This window comes from Hyperolius riggenbachi, chromosome 1 (assembly GCF_040937935.1).
Source record: "Hyperolius riggenbachi isolate aHypRig1 chromosome 1, aHypRig1.pri, whole genome shotgun sequence".
Classification (NCBI taxonomy): domain Eukaryota; kingdom Metazoa; phylum Chordata; class Amphibia; order Anura; family Hyperoliidae; genus Hyperolius; species Hyperolius riggenbachi.
The window spans coordinates 460,930,465-460,950,990 of NC_090646.1; the positions used below are offsets into that span (position 1 = coordinate 460,930,465).

The 20,526-nt window shown below is 43.0% G+C and overlaps 2 protein-coding genes across 3 annotated transcripts in view; both read right to left on the reverse strand.

Moving 5' to 3' along the window:
- SGSM1 (small G protein signaling modulator 1) overlaps positions 1 to 20,526 on the reverse strand; it is a 556,432-nt gene that overhangs the window by 185,783 nt on the left and 350,123 nt on the right. The window lies entirely within an intron of this gene.
- KIAA1671 (KIAA1671 ortholog) overlaps positions 1 to 20,526 on the reverse strand; it is a 217,252-nt gene that overhangs the window by 132,575 nt on the left and 64,151 nt on the right. Inside the window, exons 4-5 of the mRNA XM_068239061.1 lie at positions 14,408 to 17,143; positions 10,080 to 10,205 (exon numbers count right to left, since the gene is read on the reverse strand). Coding sequence (XP_068095162.1) covers positions 10,080 to 10,205; positions 14,408 to 17,143 — 2,862 coding nt within the window. The remainder of the gene's footprint in view (positions 1 to 10,079; positions 10,206 to 14,407; positions 17,144 to 20,526) is intronic.

Here is a 20,526-nt window from a genome sequence, read left to right on the forward strand (position 1 = left end):
AGTTAATATTTTACCCTTTAATTGTATCACAGCAAGGGGGGAAAAAATCATGTCAAGAAAGATACATGCACTCAAACAGCAGTTTAAATGGAATGCTACTTTCATTTGTCTAGTCCACTCTTTAAACCTTAAACTCCAGGCAGACAGTTAAATGTACATGTAAAACACAGCATCTGTAAAAAGACCTGTGTAAAAAAAGATTTATTTTTGTGTGTGCAGTCACTGTTGCCATTTCTACAGCAACACATAACATATAGCATCAGCTGGACCGGACTCCTTTCTCCTGTGCAGCCCGGTTACCCTTTTTCAGTCTTCTGAAAGGTCTGCAGCTGGTCAGTCAGATGGAAATAATTCTGACTCCCATGCAAATTTAATTCAAATTGTGAATTGTACACAATTTTGATCGGTCCAATTCCAAGCTGGATACAATTTGCATGCATGTCCGAATGCTTATACCCCATTGAGCATCTCTAGAATTTACACTGGAGGCCACGGAATTTGTGAGTTTTTTTTTAATCAAAAAGTTAAATACTTACTGCCAGGAATATAGCAGCTAGTTATGATGTTGGGATAATACAGGAATATATTTTCATTTTTCTATCTGATGTGTATTATGTCAGAGATGTAGGTATGCCAGGCTGGCAGTTGGCTTCATGGAGTTCCTGTATGTACATGTAAATTAACTCTATCATTGTCTGCTTCTAATTAGGAAACACTTAAGAGCAGGGAATGCTAAATGGATTTGCTAGCCTCTGGCAAGGAAATGGCTAATTAATCAATAGCCAGTCAGATCCTTACCTTTGATCTGCTAGGAAATAATGTCACCAATGTGTTGTCACCTGTAACCTGGAGTAGGGAAGTCTTTTGTTGTGTGTGTGCTATAATACAATTTACATGTGGAAGTTAGATCTCTGGGAATTAAATGATGTCTGGAAATTTAATTAAAACTAGTTCCCCCCTTCCAAACGGGCTTGCAGCCTCAAGCCAAATCTCCCTGCATAAAAAGCAGGGGCAGATACCTAAAATCAGTCCGCTCCTGACGGTAGCTGAAGCTGGGTGGACTCCCGGTCCAAGCTAAGTTGGCTCCTGGTCCAACCAGAACTGTGTCCGTCCTCAAAAACCAAGTCCAAGGTTCTTCTATCTTGATCCCTGTTTATTTTGGTAAGCAAATAGGTTTGTGTGTATCTTCGTAACTTTTAACCTTGCAACTTTTATTTTGTAACTTTTACTGTTTTTGTAAATCTTTTGTATATATTATTTTCTGCATTGTTCCACTTTTTTCCTGGAATATTAAATCGTTATTTAATAAGTTTGACTTCTGCTGTACTAAACTAACACCCATAGCCTAGAAGAGACTGAAGGGTAACTGTGTATAAGTCCATGCCTGATTGTATGATTGAGCAACACTACCGTATAAGATTGTAATTGCATTGTGTGTATGGGGCACTTCTGCGCTCGACAGCAGAGTGGGAAGTCTCGGAGTGGCTAACAGTATCGTTCGGAACGACTGTTAGTGGTTTTGCTTCACTACAGTGTAAGATTGCAATTGTGCGTATGTGTGGGGCGTTTGTCATACGTTGGCCTAAAGCGCGCAGCTGACCCAACGTACGAAAACGCCAGTGCGAGTCGCTCGACAGCAGAGTGAAAGTGTCTAGCAACAGCTAGTGGTGGCAGTGAGAAGTGTTTGAGAGGTCACAGCCTTGTGGTAGCTAGACTAAGGCTGCTTCCCCTCTCGATCAGGTCAAACCCGCAGTCAGGAACCGTCTCTGCAGGTGCGCCGCGGGGCCGGTCCCTGACACTTACCTCGGCAGAGGGATGCTCCCACGTTCTTCTTTATACTCCTCCTGGACACTGGGGAGGAACCCCTGGAACCTTGTGGCAGTGGTCCTGTACATAAACGAGCGCAGCTGCACTGTGCTTAGGCAGTAGGACGAATCCGCTTGTGCTTAGGCGGAAAAAGCTGAGCCTGAATGGGTCCATGCTGAGGACACAGCACTGGAACGGACTTTAAAAATTGGAATACTAACATTTAAATTTCTACATAATCCAGGCCCCAGATACCAGAAGGATTTGTTGCTCTGGTGTCACACCTACCATAACCTCAAATCAACAGGAACTAAACAGTTCACCACTCCCAAAGTCCAACTTAAACATTTTGGAACCAGAGCCTTCTGTCATGCTCACCCTACCCTTTGGAATGCCTTGCCACACCCAACCAAGACTGCTCCCTGCCGGGAGGTGTCTAAATCAAAACTGAAAAGCCACCTGTTTAGGCTGGCATTTATGATCACACAACTTTTTCCACTGTAACACATTACACACTGCAAATATATACTGATCTGAGACTAGCCTATGCACTTTGGTTCCTACAGGAGAAAAGCACTTTGCAAAGGTTTTGTGGTTGATGATTGCCGGCTGAATTCAGTGACATTACATACATTTAATGAAAAGAATCACTTCTCAAACTGGCTATGCATGAATATCTATTTTCTCATTCTAAATTAAGCACACAATCAGAGCAAAGTCCACTTAAACTTCAGCAGTGCTATCACAGCTAGGAAGGCACACCGCCAGACTGATGAAGCTCAGCAAGTCTTATCTACTTGAGATTTAGCAACAGTGGTCAATGGATTCAAATTTTTTTTAATCACTGGAATAACAGTTTATATTCCTTAGAGAACCAAATAAGCAGCATTTCTTTACAAGATAAACACATGCATATTTCTAAAAAACTAGGTTGAAGGAGAATTAGAGCAAAACTGGCGAAAAGTCAAGCAATTGCTCAGAGTGACCAAGGAGAATCCTTGACCTGGGCCTCTGCTTCACATTTGTACCAGTGGATTGACGCTCATCTCCCTTATAATGAATGAATGAATGTAATGATTTAGATAAAGCTCTGTTCATAAGAAGTCCTGTGTGAGACTCAATTCGCTTCAGAGCTGAACTGTGATCAATAAGGCCGATTTACCTCGAGCTGCTTGGTTACACTGTTGTACTGGTCCAAGCCCTATCCCATAGAGCCAAATCAATCCCTACCATGCACTGAAGAGGACCAACAGTCAGAAACAGGCTGTCTGCATGTTGGGGTGATGTGGCTCTGTAAAATTTAAAGCTATAGGCTTGCTATGCACCAGCGATTCTGGATGTACCGGTAAGCTTGGCTTCAGGGGCATAAAGATATAATCTGCATATTCAGCAGTGTGCATTGTGAATTATCGCAAGTACCTTCTGTTTTAAGAAGGAGAATCTCACTAAGTATTGCTTTTTAGTGGGAGGGCTTTTCGGTCTCTTTTAGTCCTCTATACTTCCTAGTGGTTTTGGATCACCCCAAACTGCTTGGTTACTCTGTAATGTGTAATTCACACTTTGTTCGCGTCTGTCCGCTTTTTCTCAGCACATCAATGTTAAGGCCTCGTTCACATCATACGCGCTTCCGTGCGCATTTGGAAGAGCGTTTGATGTTCTGAAACGCGCATAGACAGCCCTTCTACCGTTCACATCTACTGCACTGTGCAGCAGTACGATGCGCTAGGAAGCACTTGCGTAATGCTTCCTGCATTTTGCCCACAAGCGCAGAGCTGATCCCATCACTGTTAATGGATGGGATCAGCAGCTCAGCGGCGCAGATGGCGTGCGATCGTACGTGTTGCGTTCCGATCGCACGGCCATCTGCGCTGAAGAGAGGTGAACGAGGCCTCACAGATACATGTTGCTGAAAATAAGCGGACTGAAGCGCACTGGTGTGAATAAGGCCTAAAGCTGATTTAGGACATCTAGCTCTGGGAAAAGCCAGGACCAGTGAGCAGTCCCATGAGTGCTTTCTCTCTGCATGGAGGGGGGAGAAGCACGTCATCCTCATCTGAAGATACACACACACACTATATTAAACTTGGCCGTAGTGGGTGATAAAGACCAGCATGTGTACAGTGGCCACTAGAGGTCTGTTGAAGATCCAGCATGCCAGTTCTTTAGCGAGCCCAAGCACCATCCAATCTCATTGCTCTCACCACTCAGCGGGAAATGCAATGTCGCTTACCCCTTGCACCCCCCCCCCCCCCATCCGCCTCCATAGCACAGCCTAGAGGCTAGCGACGCATCTCTACAGCGGAACTGCACTGGCGCCAAAGAGAATGTATACTGATCCCTGCCGGGCGACTGAAACGCTTTGGCGTGTATGAGGCTTTAGAGCAGGGGCCAGGAACCTTTTTGGCTGAGAGAGCCATAAACGCCACAGATTTTAAAATGTAATTCTGTGAGAGCCATACAATATGTTTCAAACTGGCACAGTGCGCATGTTCACGTCCCTATTGCCATGGTTATGTGTATACAGTTGATACTCCGGGCAGTGGAAGTGTCAGACACGTCTTCAGCTTCTCTTGGGTTTCAGCAACATCAGCAATTTCCACGAGAGCCAGACAGGAGAAATACCGACTAACAGCTTTTACAATTAGCTAGCTGATTTGGGAGTTGATTCACTTTGCAGGACGAGATCCCTGCACTTTGGGCCAATAGGCTGCCTGTCAAGTGACAGGCAGCCTATTGGGACAATCAAAGTGTCCTACAGCGTCACTGGAACTGATAGGACCCAGGGTGGGACAATTGGAGCGGCTGTTAGTTTTTGGGGGGAGCACGAGTATAAGTTAGTAGTGCATGCTACAGCAGTCGTGATTATAAGTTAGTAGTGCATGCTACAGCAGTAGTGTGCCTTCTCTGAAAATGTTACTTGCTCTGTCACACTAAGCTGCGCTGCTTGAGCAGTGTAGCTTAGTGAATCAACCGCTACTGATTTGTCTGTGAGCCAGATGTAGACGTCAAAAGAGCTACATGTGGCTCCTGAGCCATAGGTTCCCTAACACTGCTTTAGAGAGACATGAAAACTGCTAGATTGAGGAAAGGGTCTTGTTTCAGCTAGGAGGGACCTGTTACCATAGTGATAACTCAGCTGGAAATGGTAGTGTCATTAAAATGTTTACTTTACAGAAAGCTGCCTTTGACCACTTTGCCTGTTCTGTGATCCTTTCCTATTCAACATCACTAAAAGCTGCAAACTGTACACAAGCATGACTTGGTCATAGACATCATGCGGCGCTTCATTAATCATGTCTAATGGATGAAATGTTCCAGACAGTCTCTTGTTTCCTGTACCAAGCAATTACATTAGCACACAGTGCCATCCTCCTCTGTAATGGCCCATACTCACGAGGGACTTTTGTCGCCTCAACACGCGGCGCGCGCGTGTTGCGGCGACAGGTCGCCCGTGAGTATGGGCCGTCGCACGCGCGCGCGCCCCCGAACTGTCGCCCGTCGCTATGTCGCCATGCGATTGAAACTTTCAATCGCATGGCGACAGTCGCCGCTGCCCCCCCGCCGCAACTGTCGCTAGTCCGCGTGAGTACGCAGACTAGCGACAGCAACCTCCATTGAGGTTCACAGACCTTCCGGTGAGCTTCCGGCGGGGGGAGGAGGAACGTCAGCGACAGCTTCCGCCTTGCCGCTGGTCCCTCTTCCGCATGTGTACGCGGAGGGACCTGGCGAGAAGCTGTCGCCGGCCTGTCGCCCACACGCTCACGTGTGCTGGCGACAGGCGAGTTTTGCAGCCCGTGAGTACGGGCCATCAGTCTGTACAGAGGTGGTATACCACAGAAATGGCACAATAACTAATACAGGGTTTAACAAAAACATTCATGTTACAAAAAAACAGGAGTGGAAAGAACCCTGTAGGAGCAGTAGGTCCCTGCATGGTTTTGACATTTTGGTTAGCAGATATGCAAAATACTCATAAAACAACCGCCACCAATATTTGTAAAGCACTTTTCTCCCGTGGTTGATTGGTAAATTTCGATACAGAGGAAGAATTGTACAAGTCCACAAATGCCAGGCTAAACAGGTGGCTTTGCAGTCTGGATTTGAAAAAATCCAGGGATGGGGCTGCCTTTTTTGGGTGTGGTAGGGAGATCCAAAGGGTAGGGGCAGCATGACAGAAATCTCTGGTTTCAAAGATTTTGAGGTGCACTCTGGGAGTGACCAAGTTTATGGATACCTGCTTATTTTAAGATCTAGCAAACCTACCACCTTTTATTCAGTACTGCTGAGAATAGTAATGCCAATACTATTACTGTTATTACTATCAAGAATGTATAATCACTACCCTGTTAAAAAAAAAAAAATAAGGTACAGTGAAGGGTTATTTATACCTTCATGTAAACTTTAGTCCTAGATAAGTTGGATATTCAATTATCACTCAATTGTTTCTTTTCAATAAACATTACGATCAAAATTATGATCGATATTACAATCGATATGATGATCAGTTATTTTACAACCAACTTTAAACCAACATTGCTTCTACAACGCATCTGGTATCCCTCTATACTACTCATCTGATTTGCTGCCACTCAGAAAGATCTAAAGCCTCGGACACAAATACAAGGCATGGTGCCCGGAAGGTATCGGGACTCCCTCAGGAGAGAAGTCGAGGCAGAGGCAAGCAACAAGTTCTGTTGCTATGCAGGGGTAAGAAGGGGAGTGTCAAGGCGAGTGGGAAGATCAATGCCTTTGGGCAGAACTTAGCGAAATTGATCCGCCAGCTGGAACGCCTCACCAAAGTGAAGGATTGGGTGAGAAGCCAACACCCTAGAAGCCCCACCTTTTGTCCAACTGCTAGAAACTTTGGCCAAACAGGAGATGAGATCACTATTTCATACTATTAGACAAGACAAATAACATTTATATCGCGCTTTTCTCCTGGCGGACTCAAAGCACCAGAGCTGCAGCCACTAGGACGCGCTCTATAGGCAGTAGCAGTGTTAGGGAGACTTGCCTAAGGTCTCCTACTGAATAGGTGCTGGCTTACTGAACAGGAATTACCAGTGTAGATTAGTAGGACCCTAGGATGCATTATGTATGCAGACACTGCAAGTAGGAAGCCCAGTTCAGGTTTTTTTTATGCATTATCACAGGCAAACAGATAATTCTATTTACGTATGTGAGTATAATTAACCCTTAAAATAAAGAACCGTAAACCTGTGTTATTTTGTTCTACTGTCCTCCAAATGTGCTCTCCCATTATACAGTAATACAATCCAGAAAGCATTTTTACCAAGATGCACTAGCACTGGCAGCAGAAGAGTTAAGCAGCTAGGAGAGCAGCTAGCATTGAAGAATGGGCTTGGCAATGAACTTCAGATAAACCCTGCAGGGAAGATGCACGTGATCAGCAGTTTACAGTGCCTGGGAGCTGTTACATACTAATCTATGACTCTGTTTTATAACTGTGATTCAGAAATGATCTCCTAATAAGTACAAACTGTAATACACTGTTGTAAGTGCAAGAAATACAAGGCAAGGGAGAGCTACATTAAACTGTCAATTAAAACAAATTCACTATCGGAAGGAATAGATGAAGCTTTTCATAGCACTTTGACAGACAAATGAAGTACAAATATGTATGCTAATCTGACATCTCTTTCAGTCTTGCATTTAAGCAGTCCCTTACAGGCTTCACAGATGGGAAAATGACCTTGTTTTTTCCACTGCAAAGTGCATTTTGACCCTATACAATTAGCAATATGAGATGCAGAGGTAGCGATTGCTCATCACCCCTCTTCCACCACCGTGCGGCGCTGCAACGCTGACACCATCCCGTCATATCATGTGATGGAAACTCAGAAGAGGAAGCCAAGAGTGCAGTGCCAATGGTGGATGAAGAGAAGACGATCCAGCCACCCTGAACAGGTAAATATAAAGAAGCTCCCTGCGCTGCTCTGCATAGCTGCATTAGGCAGCTAAACGGCGTGTGCTGTTAGAAGACGCCCTGACACGCATTATTTATCTCGAGATAATGCATGCAGGGCTGCTAACAGGTTAAGAGAACATCCAAAATCCATGGCATAGCAGACTGGTGTGCCTATCCACAGCTCACTGGATGAAGCAATCATTTATGATCTGCCACACTCCCGTTCCCATAAGCATCTGCTTGAGGCCACATAGTTGTATCCCTTCTTCATGATATCACACAAATGTTCCACTATAGGAAGTGCTAATCAACCACCGCATGTATAGAAAGCACAGCCTGCAACCGACATAGATAATAACTAGAATGGATCAATTTCCATTTTTACTCAATAAGCCAATATTTCCGCTCCTTGATGTAATGAAAAGCCATAAAGGGTGCGTTGTTAAATATAACAAATCAAAATTAATTGGTATTGAGTTTAATAACCTCGCTCTGCGCCATTTATCAGTGTTGGTCGAGATTGGTGAGAACATGCAATTCATATGTAGGGCAATGAGAAGAACACATAGTTAGGCAGCAATCACTGGATTGAACATCCAGAAAGGAGAATGTTCCATCTGTTGAGTGCACAATTGCCATATTCATACTAGTGTTAAGAATGGACTGAGAAATTGAGAAATGTGTTATACTTTATGAACCACACCTCACCTGATTTAGTCTCATCAGTTATTTTGAGATGTGCCAAAAATGTGTGAGGACCTCGGACCTTGAGGATTGGAGTTTGACACCCTGCTCTAGTTCATGGATTTTTTTAACAAGAACCCAAGGCGAGAGGGATATGGGGGCGGTCATATTTATTTCCTTTTAAAGAATACTAGTTGCCTGGCAGTCCTCCTGATCCTGCATTTCTAATACTTTTAGCCATAGACCCTGAGCAAGCATGCAGCAGATCAGGTACTCTGATTCAGCTGACTCAGGTTTTATTGGACTAGCCATGTGCTTGTTCCAGGGTTTGACTGAGACACTACTTATGCTTGAAGATCAACAGGGCAGACAGGCAACTGGCATTGTTAAAGCGGATCCGAGATGAAAAACTAAACTATAACAAGTAACTTGTCTATATATCTTATCTAAAGTTTAGATATTTTACACAGCAAATCTAGCTGCAAACAGCTTCAATAGAATGATTATTTTTGCCTGTGATACAATGACAGCAGCCATGTTGTTTGTAAACATTACACACAGGCAAGCTTATCTGCATCTTCAGCACTCAGCCTGTGAAAAAACCTCCTCCCTTCTGCCTATGAAATCTCTGACTAGTAATACCTCCCTCTCCTCTTGCCCAGACTTAGCTCCCATGAGCCCTTGCTACTGTCTGAAAATGCCAAGGCTCTCTGAAAAGCTGTGGGCGGGCTTGTTTAGTTTATAGGGAATCAGAGTATTAAAACAAAAACAAAAAAGTATTTGACTTGAGGAATGCCCTATAAACAATAGGAAAGGAAAACAATTATGCAATGAGTAAAAGTTCATCTCGGATCCACTTTAAGAAGGAAATTAATATGGCAGCCTCCATAACCCTCTCACCTTGGGTTTCCTTTCTGTAGTGGATTAGCTAATTGGAAGTGTGGCAGGCCACAGGTTCATGCCTAGATAAAGTGTTTCCAAGCGTTTGGATCCATTAACCTCCTGAGCGATAATCCCGAGCTGAGCTCGGGGTATATCGCGCAGGAGGATTTCTCAGGCCCTGGTGGGCCGATTTGCATAATTTTTTTTTTGTTACACGCAGCTAGCACTTTGCTAGCTGCGTGTAACTTCCGTTTGCCGACGCTCGCCGTGCAGCCCCCCCCGACCCCTTGCGCAGCCTGGCCAATCAGTGCCAGGCAGCGCTGAGGGGTGGATCGGGACTCCCTCTGACGTCACGACGTCATGGACGACCAGGGAAGCCCAGCAGGAAATCCCGTTCTGAACGGGATTTCCTGCTTACTCTGATCGCTGAAGGCGATCGGAGTGGGTGGGGGGATGCCGCTGTGCTGCGGCTATCATGTAGCGAGCCCTGGGCTCGCTACATGATTAAAAAAAATAATAAATTTAAAAAAATAGTGCTGCGCCACCTCCTGGGCAATATAATTGTATCGCCCAGAGGGTTAATGGTTGCCTCACAAACCAATATGAATGCATTCCCACACTGATCTCATCTCGACACTGCAAAATGAAGTTGGGTGGAATGCCAGCTAATGAACACAGGAACATTTATGTGTAATACGAAATACAAGCCATACTGTAGATATAATAAAATGTTAAGTTTAAAAAACGATATAGTCAGACATTGTACAGAGCACCCTACCTCCTCTGAATGAAAGTCTCGCTCTCTGTGCCTACGTAAGCTTTTCCTGCTAATCATAGCTGCCAAGACATCCTGCTCCTGTGACTGTTTAGCAGGCGATTTATAGTCTTCTCTTTCAAAATATTCCTGAAACAAAGATTATTAGTTTCTATTTGATAGGTGTCATGTCAGGATTACTATGAAGTGTTACCAGTTGTTACCACATTACAACATGCTGCTACTAAGAAATATAACATTAGCTGATAGCAAAGAATATGCAGGGTTAACATAGGAGAAAAAAAAATCTATCTTTTTTTTCTGTAAGAAACCAGAAAATGTGTTTGGCTTGCGTATAAATCTGGGGTAGAAACTCAGGACAATACTTTCAACATCCCATTATCATTTTTCTAGTGGTCTAGTTGCTCCCTCCCTCACCTATAAAGCTTTCCTGGTAATTGTGGACACCTTCCCTCCCTCATATAGCTTTCCCTGGTGGTCTAGTGCTCCTCCCATTCCCATCTAGATTCCCTGGCAGTCTAGTGGCGCCTCTCTCTCCCCATATAGCTATCCAGGTGGTCTGGAGTCCCACTCCTTTCCCCATATAGAAAGGGAGTGTATTGATTAAGGGCTCTGCCTCTGTCACAGGAGACCAGGGTTCAAATCTTGGTTCTACCTATTCAAGAAAACCTGAACTGAAAATTTAAAGTCAAAATAAACCAACACAAGTCATACTTTCCTCCCATGTGGTCTACTCCTCAATCTCTTTTTCCTCTACCGCGTCCTGTTTGTCCACTGTGATCAATGGTATTCTCTGTCCTCCATATTGAAAATGGCCATTATCCCATTACAGCTTTCTGGACAGCACACTGTTAAACTGTAACATCGCCAACTTGAGCCATAGGGAAACATGGACATTACCTGGCACATCAGTTGTCCTCTCAGCTATAACTGACAGCAACTGATATATAACTGACAACAACTGATATATTTCAGTCAAGTTGTCAGAACTGGAAGGGATCGTTGTCAGAAGAAATTGGTGAGCTTCAGAGCAGAACTGATGGCAAGGTAACTATGTCATGTTCATTTGAAGTTACCGCATGTGTTTATTTTAAATAATTTTACTCAGTTCAGGTTCCCTTTCAGTAAGCCAGCACCTAATCAGTAGGAGACCTACAGACCGTGTCCTAGTGGCTGCAGCTCTGGCGCTTTCAGTCCGCCAGGACAAAAGCACGATATAAATGTTCTGTGTCTGTCCCTGGTGGTCTAGTGACCCTCCTCCACCATGTAGCTTCCTTGGCAGTCTGGTGCCTGCACTCCTTCCCACTGTCCCCTAATAGCAAAGTAGTGGAGGTGATTCAAGAACAGTTTCATTTAATCCAGTGCCAGACAACACTGCATCATGTCTCCCATCCAATCTGTAATCCAGCAGCTGCAGCTCGCTCTCTGCATGCCATGATCTTCCACATATCACATGTAATCACATGTACGTGACACGCAGGAGACAGTTCTGGGTGCACCTCCACTGCCACTACTCTGCTAGGGGACACGGGGAGGAAAATGGGCCCTAGGAAAAGGAGAAAATAAAAAGTCAAGCCTCCTTCCCCGTGCCCCCTACACAGACCCAATTATAAACATTTTGTTTGGGAGGCATTTTATGAGTAATTGTACTGGTTAAGGGCTCTGCCTTTGACATGGGAGACCAGGGATCGAATCCTGGATAAGATGAGTACCTATGCAGTTAGAGGTCATTGGACAAGACTTCATAACACCGCAGGGTGCAACAGGAGAAAAGCGCTATACAAATGTTAGGATTTTAATAGGATTTTAGAAAAAATAGAACAAGTGTTTGGTTATTTTACAGATGATTTGCATATGGAGGTCATAAAGATAGCAAAACTATAGGCAAATTAAAACTTTGTACATTTAGCATTCAGTGAAAGAACATTGTGATATTGCTTAATGTGTCAGGTATTCCAGCCCCAACTTTCAGTACTGCAAAACTCACTGCAGATGGGAAACATTCGATTATGAGAATAAAGGCGAACAAAGCGGGGCAGTTTATAAGAGAAAATAATCAGAATCCTTGCTTTAGACAGAACCTTAAAGAGGATCTGTAAAATCAAAAAATCCCCTGGGGGGTACTCACCTCGGGTGGGGGAAGCCTCCGGATCCTAATGAGGCTTCCCACGCCGTCCTCTGTCCCTCAGGGGTCTCGCTGCAGCCCTCCGTACAAGATGACGTCATTATGTACCTTCCCGGCTCCTGCGCAGGCGCTCTGACGGCTGTCGGCTCCGAACTACACGGAAATACCCGATCGCCGTCGGGTCTGCTCTACTGCGCAGTCGCAAGTTTCCGGCGCCTGCGCAGTAGAGCGGACCCGACTGAGATCGGGTATTTCCGTGTAGTTCGGAGCGGAAAGCAGCCACAGCGCCCCCGCTGGAGCCAGCAAAGGTAAACATTGATTTTACAGTCGGGTCTGTCGCCGGCTGTTCGGAGGGCTGCAGCGAGACCCCCGTGGGACAGAGGACGGCGTGGGAAGCCTCATTAGGATCCGGAGGCTTCCCCCACCCGAGGTGAGTACCCCCCAGGGGATGTTTTTGAGGTTACAGCGTCTCTTTAAGGGCCCATACACTGGTCGATTTCAGCCATTGATCGATCGATTCTATAAAATCGATCAGAAATCGATTCTATCAAATTCTCCATTCAAACGATTTGTGGCCGATTTCATGGATTTGATCTATCTGACAGGATGGAAAATCTAGGTCGATCTGTTGCTGGCAGCAGAACGATGGCCCATAGTGTTGCATTGGATCTAAAGGTCCAATAATGCATATAGATCGATTTCCAATAGATTTCATTCTGCAATCTATAGGAAATCTGTTCCTAGTGTGTGGCACACATCAGATAGATTCCTGTCAGATTGGATTTGACAGGTCTCTGACAGAAATCTATCTGATGGTCGAATCTGCTGCAAATCTATGTGTATGGCCACCTTTATTTATTGCTCAAGGCAAATACTCTAGTATTGCTCCAATAGTACATTTATTCATTTTCAGTTTTTAACCACTTCACCACTGAGGGGTTTTACCCCCTGAGCACCAGAGCAATTTTCACCTTTCAGTGCTCCTTCCATTCATTCGTCTATAACTTTATTATTACTTATCGCAATGAAATGAACTATATCTTGGTTTTTTCGCCACCAATTAGGCTTTCTTTAGGTGGGACATTATGCCAAGAATTATTTTTTTCTAAATGTGTTTTAATGGGAAAATAGGAAAAATGTGGGGAAAAAAATAATTATTTTTCAGTTTTCGGCCATTATAGTTTTTAAATAATGCATGCTACTGTAATTAAAACCCATGAAACGTATTTGCCCTTTTGTCCCGGTTATAAAACCATTTAAATTATGTCCCTATCACAATGTTTGGCGCCAATATTTTATTTGGAAATAAAGGTGCATTTTTTTCAGTTTTGCATCCATCCCTAATTACAAGCCCATAGTTTATAAAGTAACAGTGTTATACCCTCTTGACATAAATATTTAAAAAGTTCAGACCCTAAGGTAACTATTTATGTATTTTTTTTAATTGTAAATTTTTTATTTTTTTTTTAATTACAAAAAAAAAAAAAAAATGGGGAGTGTGGGAGGTAATGAGTTAATTTTATGTGTAAAAGTCATTTATTTGTATGTGAAAAATGTGTAGGGTGTAGTTTACTATTTGGCCACAAGATGGCCACAGTAACTTTTTGTTTTAATGCGACCTCCAAGCTTCCTTCCGGAAGCTTGGAGGAAGAATAAGGAGGCTGGACACGTGAGTTTTTTCTCACAATGATCGCGCTGCCCATAGGAGAGCAGCTGATCATTGCGGGGCTTAGATCAACGAACGGGAATGGATTTTCCCGTTCATTGATCTCTGGGCGAGCGAGCGGCGGCGTGTTTACTAGCGGCGGGCGGCGTGTTTACGAGCGGGAGCGCGGGCAGCGTCGGGAACGCGGAAAGTACGTGTTTCTCCGTCCCTGGTTTTTAAAGGATGGAAAAAGGGGCGGAGAAATACGTACGCGCGGGGGTAAAGTGGTTACAATACTTAATTCATTTCCCTAACATTAGACATTTGCGTCCATTAGATTTAGGCTTGATTTCTATTTTAATGAAGTATAGCTGGGATTTTAAAAAACTGCAATATCTGCAAATCAATAACTGTATTTTTCAGACCATAAGACACACCCGTTTTAAAAGGCAAAAATCATCACAATGGGACACACTGAACCCCTCCCCCTCCTTCCCCATTATTGGGTGAGAAAAAGTGTGTCTTATAGTCCAAAAAATACTCAGAAGAAGTAGCCCATACCTTGGTTTCACTATGATACGATTCTTGCTGACTCTTTATTCTTTGTGTTCTTGGCTCTTGTGTCTCCTCCACCAGAAGGTTATGCCGAGCACGCCGTTGTTCAGCTCGTTTTTCTCGGTTTTCTAGCATTCTAGAAAGCATGTCAGCATTCTTCACAGTTGGTGGTGGTCTTTCTTCAGATGACACGAATTTCCTATCAGTTTTCACAGAACTTTTAGAAGAAAATTTCACAGCAGCAGAATTTTCTAGAGGCTCATTAACACTGGTCTCAGTGACTGTTACTTTGTCTGTTACAGTAAGTGATTCTGTGGTCTGTATAGATCGTCCTTTGAAATAACTGTGTTTTTTTGAGGACTCCAGTAAGGAATCTAAAGTTGCTATGTTCTGACTCGTTTCTGAAAGCACTTGGAAACCACCTTCCTTTTTTTTGTCTGGATATTTGTCATATTTAGCAAGAGAATACATATGATCTCCAGTGTTTGAAGTTTTGTGCGGATTTTGTTTAGGGCTCTCTATTATTGAGGAATTATCTTGAGAAGAAGACCACATAATAGACTCGGACTGGTAGCTTTCAATGGTGGAAACATGCTTTACAGGGGGATCTTTCCATTTGCTGCTATAACCTTCGGAAGTATTCTCCCTAAATATGCTTGACGTTTCCCACTTAGGTACATCACGATCACCATCTTTGGACATGGATTCTTTTTGCTGACCTGCTCTGTACTCTGCCATCAGTGAGTCAATGTCTACTGCTTTTGATTTATAAGCCCTGTCAAGTTTAATAGGAGAATCCAATGTAGTGTTCCAAGGAGGTTCATTTACTTCCTGCTCAAGTTTAGGATGCAAATCTTTATATGACGGAATTATATCATCTAGGCCAGATTTTTGTCTCGGTTTGAAATTATTACCATCACTGGGGTTTTCTGAAGGTTTTACTGAATCACTTCCATAAATATCTTTAAGAACTCTCTGGTTTCTGTAGGTCTTTAATTCCTTTGGGGTACTTGAGATTTCTAAGTCTCCGTGGGTAATTGTTCCTTCTGGTTTGTTAGAATTACTGTCTAATGCAGAATGTGTGGTGCTCGTTCTCATATTACGCGAAAAATAGAATTCATCAGATGACCACATACTGGCATCATTGCTCTGGTTTTCAAAATTATTTTCATTTTTTTCTTTCTTGTTATCCATACCTGTTACAGCAAAATAGGTCACTTTTGAATCAGTTGTAAAGGCATCTTTCAGGTTAGAGATGTTTTGCTTTTTACTAGAGTCCTCAAATTCTGATTTGAACAAATCTGATGCATTCCCTGTGCTATGGGTGTTTGCATTCCTGTCTCGTAATGGTGGTCTCATCCTCTCCCACCTAAGTTCTTCTGTGTATTCTTCCTTAACCTGCTTCTCAGTTGAGAAGACAGAAACTTCTTTTGTAGGCTGATTCACAAACAAGTCTCTTTTCATTTTCTCAACGTCTTCATTTAGCATTTTACCAATTAATTCATTTGAGTCATCTTTATTTTCTTTCTTACTTCGTGGTGAATCTTTGTCGGAGGAAAACCTGTTCCATTGGTATGACGGTTTATTAATCTCTTCAACCTTAGATTTTATTATTTCATCTCTAAAATTTGAGCTAACATCTTTAACACCAGATTTTGGTCCAGTTTCTGAACCTCTTACAACCAAGCCTCTAAATGATCTGCGAGAATCAGGAGTAGAATTATCAAAAGATTTGATATCTTTGCCATCTGAGATACTAGCTTCAAAAGGAGGCAGTTCAGTGGAATCCTGTTGCAGTGCACTTTCTTTTTTTCTTGTGTAGTCCGATTTATAGGGTTTACGCTGAAAGTCAGAAGCTTCTGAGCTTTTGTTCTTACCGATTTCATAAGTCCCATCTTCTGGTGTCTTCGGGGACTCGTTTTTTTCTGTTCTTAAACCATATTTTCTGATAATAGGAAAATCAAGATCTCTAGAGAAACGCTTATCAGTTGGGCTTTCCTGTGAGCTTTCCGGGGTGACTTTTTTCCTTATTTCACTCTTGCTTCTTTGGAGATTGCTTACTGGACGATTTAAATTGCGGCTTTCCACTACTGTTTCCTCAGGCTCTCTTCTGCGAAACGATCTTTGTGATCGAAGGGTCATAGCTTTGGATTCAGGTACCATTTTTATCGATTCACTTGAAACCCTTTCTCCAACTGAAGAAGAAATGACCTCATATCTTGGCTCTACGCGTGTTTTTTCATCAACCTTGTTTTGCAATGCATTTGTGTGGTCTGTAGAAGAAGAAGAAGCTTGTCTAATCCTGCTTCCATTAAACCTGCTGTCTGAATCCTCACTGTTTTTGTGGAGCTGGGTGACCACATGCACACTATCATCACTTAACCACTTTGACCAGCTCTCTGTATCATGCTTAACATCTGGACTTTCACAGAACTGCTCACTCTTAGTAGGCTGGCTAGGTGTAGAAGTTCCAGTACTCAACAACTCTGGTGGGCTGTGCCTTTCTATCTTATTTTCAAACATAGTTGCTTTCACAGTTTTGAATGAGTTATCAAAATGGGCAGGTTTTTTGTACATATTTTCACTGTCCTCAGTTTTATCAGAATAACCATAACTTTTTTTCTCTTTGAGGCCATTTTCATTATTCTCAAGCTGATAAGGTCCATCTACTTTTCTGAACGATTTCCTCAATCTCAGCGGTCTTTCCTCAGAAAATTCACTGCTTTGCCATGTTTTTTGCTCCTGGAATAAAAAGAAAACAAACCAAAGTAAATAAAGGTATCCAAATTATTTTGTATAACATAACTTTTAAATGGCATAAGAATGGAGCAAAAGCTTTTAGCTAAACAAAAGTTGTACAAATACACTCAATGTGCTACTAACAAACAAAAAAATAAATTGGTGCAGCAATCTTATTTGTCATATTATAAAATGTTGTATTTGTAACTAACTGCATATGTTTTTCATTGAGTTATTTGATGTAGAAATATCACAATAAAGGAAACTCATAAAAGGTCTAAAGTTAATATAAAAAAAGTGCAAATTACAATAATTAAATGCAAAATACTAGCAGTTCCCTACTTACAAACAGGTTCTGTTCTGGGAGACTGTAAGTTGAGTGTGTTCAACATGGTGAAACATGAGTAAATTATTTACTTTCGAACAACTCTGGATTTGGACATACACTATAAACAAGGTTTTCTTTTTAGGGTTGTTCTCATTGTGCTTTTAAAAAAAGAGTCTGAAGCGTTTTTTACTACCTTTTTTTTATTCTGCAGCCATCTTCAATGTTAAAATCCAAACTGATTTGCCGCATTCTTGTGGCAGAACTAGGTATTTATGCCCCAGAAATGCCCTGAATAGATTCCAGGAATGCAGAATTTTGCTCCCTGGTAGACACAGCTGTGTGCAGTAGCTCTGCCGCCTATCCAGTCAATCTCTGCCTATCCCCGCCCCTATCAGACTTTTTTCAGTGAGGGGGCGGGGAGAGGGGGAGATCGGCAGAGATTGACTGCATTAGAGGCAGAGCTACTGCTCACAGCTCTGCCTCCCCCGGGCAGCAAAATCTGCGACCTGGAAAGTCGTGGAATTTTGCCCCGGTATTTCAGGGAGATAAATACCTAGTTCTGCCGTGGGGATGTGGCAAATCAGCTTGTATCTTAATGTTGAAGATGGCTGCAGAATAAAAAGAGGTAATAAAAAAACGCTTCAGACTCTCTTTGAAGGGTTTATACTCTACTGTAACATGACAACAAAAATCTCTAATAAAAAAAAAAACAGTATTGTATATTTTGTACATGAAAACAAGTTTGTATCTCTGAAATGCTGTAACTCGAGTTGCTTGTAAGTAGGGGACAGTATGTATACGGATTAATAGCAATTAGTTGTTCATTTACTGCAGAACAATGAGTTTAAGTACGCTTTAGATTTGATTGTCCTGGTTATTAATGCAGAACTCAGCTTCCAATAAAAGTTAATCTGAAGTTAGTTGCCACATCCAGCCCCATCCAATGATGGAGAACCATGGGAATGCAATGAGAGGATGTTTGATTGACAGGGCCAATCGCCTCTAACCCTTCCCACAGTAAAAGTGGCTAGAAGCAGTGGGAAAGACATCCCTGAACACAGAACAGTTATAAAATACTTTACTACTAAAAAATAGCATACAGAGCCAGTACAGTGCACATTGAAAAATGAGGGCATGTTATCTCTATCTGGAATATTTTGCGTTTTAGAGCAGCTTTCTCCAGCATACATTACAAATAAAACAAATGATGGGTTCCTCTGCTCCCTCACTGGCATTGCTGCGCCTCTTTCCCACTCTTATGAGCCTGTTCACAGGTCTGTGCTTTGAGACCTGGTCAAAGACCACAGAGGTGAGCCAAATAAAGCCTTGTACACATAATAGAGGACTCTCAGGCGAGGCAACTGATTATGGTGTCTCCAGCCAGGACTGTCTGTTGATTCGGCGGAGGCAAGTGTTGGTGAGAGGGGCAGCCGAATTCATGACAGCAGAAACCAGGGCTGTGGAGTTGGTACAAAAATCATCCGACTCCTCAGTTAATGAAACCACCGACTCCAGGTACCCAAAATTGCTCGGACTCCTCGACTCCACAGCCCCGGCAGAAACCATGTTGGAGTGGTGAGTGGATGTCATTTCAAGGTCATTGTAGGACGACAGTGCTCAGGGGTTCTAAGAATCAGACAAGGTTTAGAGGTCAAAGTTGTGGTTATTCCTGCATAAGTGAGTGTGGTGCACTGCTGGGGAAGGAGGAGACAGGGAGGGGCAGATTGTGAACATTATAAGGTTGTGATCTGAGAGGGGAAATTGAGAGTTATTAAAGGTTGAAACAGAGCAAAGTCAAATAAAGGTCAAGTGTGGCCATCTTTGTGGGTGGAGGTAGAAGACCGTTGGGAGAAGTCATAGGAGGAGGCAAGAATGATAAGTTCAGTGGCCGTAGGGCCATGATAGAAGGTATGTCAGTGGAGAGGATCTAGAGAAGCCATGCAGATAAGTACTTGGTCTATAAAGGTAGAGGCTGGTCCAGAAGGACAATAGACGATTGCAATCTGGAAGTTATGAGTAGAGTACACATGGACAGCATGAACATGATAGCACAGGTGTAAGAGGTTTGAAGGAACAGTGTTCAGAAAGGAGGAGAATACCTACCCATCCCCATATCTGCCACCAGATCTAGGAGGCTAAATTTAAGCCCATTGTATGACAGGGTAGCTGGAGACAAAGTATCAGAAGGTGTTAGCCATCGCTGAGTGAAGCCCAGGAAGGTGAAGGAGATCACAGATGTGGGCCAGTTTGTTAGCTACTGAGCGGGCGTTTCAGAGGTCAACAGATATAAGAGAGGGGAAAACTGGGAAGGAGGGGAATAGTAGCTAAACACTGTGTAAGTATATTAAACATTTGATTATACTGTACAATGCTAGCAGGGAATGTCAAATCAAAAACTGAAATAAATGCATATTTCTTTTTAATAAGCATATAAACTGGATTTTATACTAATGTCTATATGAAATCATATTGTTCGTGTGCAATTACAGACAAGAAGATGACAATGGACAACAATGGGTCATCCTCAACTCTGCTTTTAGAAGGCAGCTGTAACTTCAAAGTACTCATACGCATAAAAGCTCACTTGGAAATATTTGAGAGTACTCATGTCTCATCACCAGGTCAGTGTCCTGCATTAATAATACATTAAGTTACTGCAAGACTGAGGCAAAGTTCACATCATAAAAGCTTATCAGGGAACAGTGTTCTCCCCAGAATTTTTTTTCAGCCGGGTGGCATGAAATAGTAGCCGGGCATGAAAAAGTAGCCGGGTGGGGCAAGTTGAGAGAATGCAGGGCCAGTGCTCCTGTGTGCAACTCTGCTCACAACACAGGAGGAGGTGAGCCGATGACAGCCGGGTGCTCACCAAAAGAGCCTGGGGAGAACACTGCAGGGAAGGAGGACATGTATTTTGACAGAGATGAGAGAAGCATATATAGATTTCGATGTATCGGAGTATAAGAAGGAAATATAGATCAGATCAGTCCTGCAATATACATATAAGGGTACTCCATCCAAAAGTTATCTATAGCAATGTTGAAGCAGAACTGCAGAAACT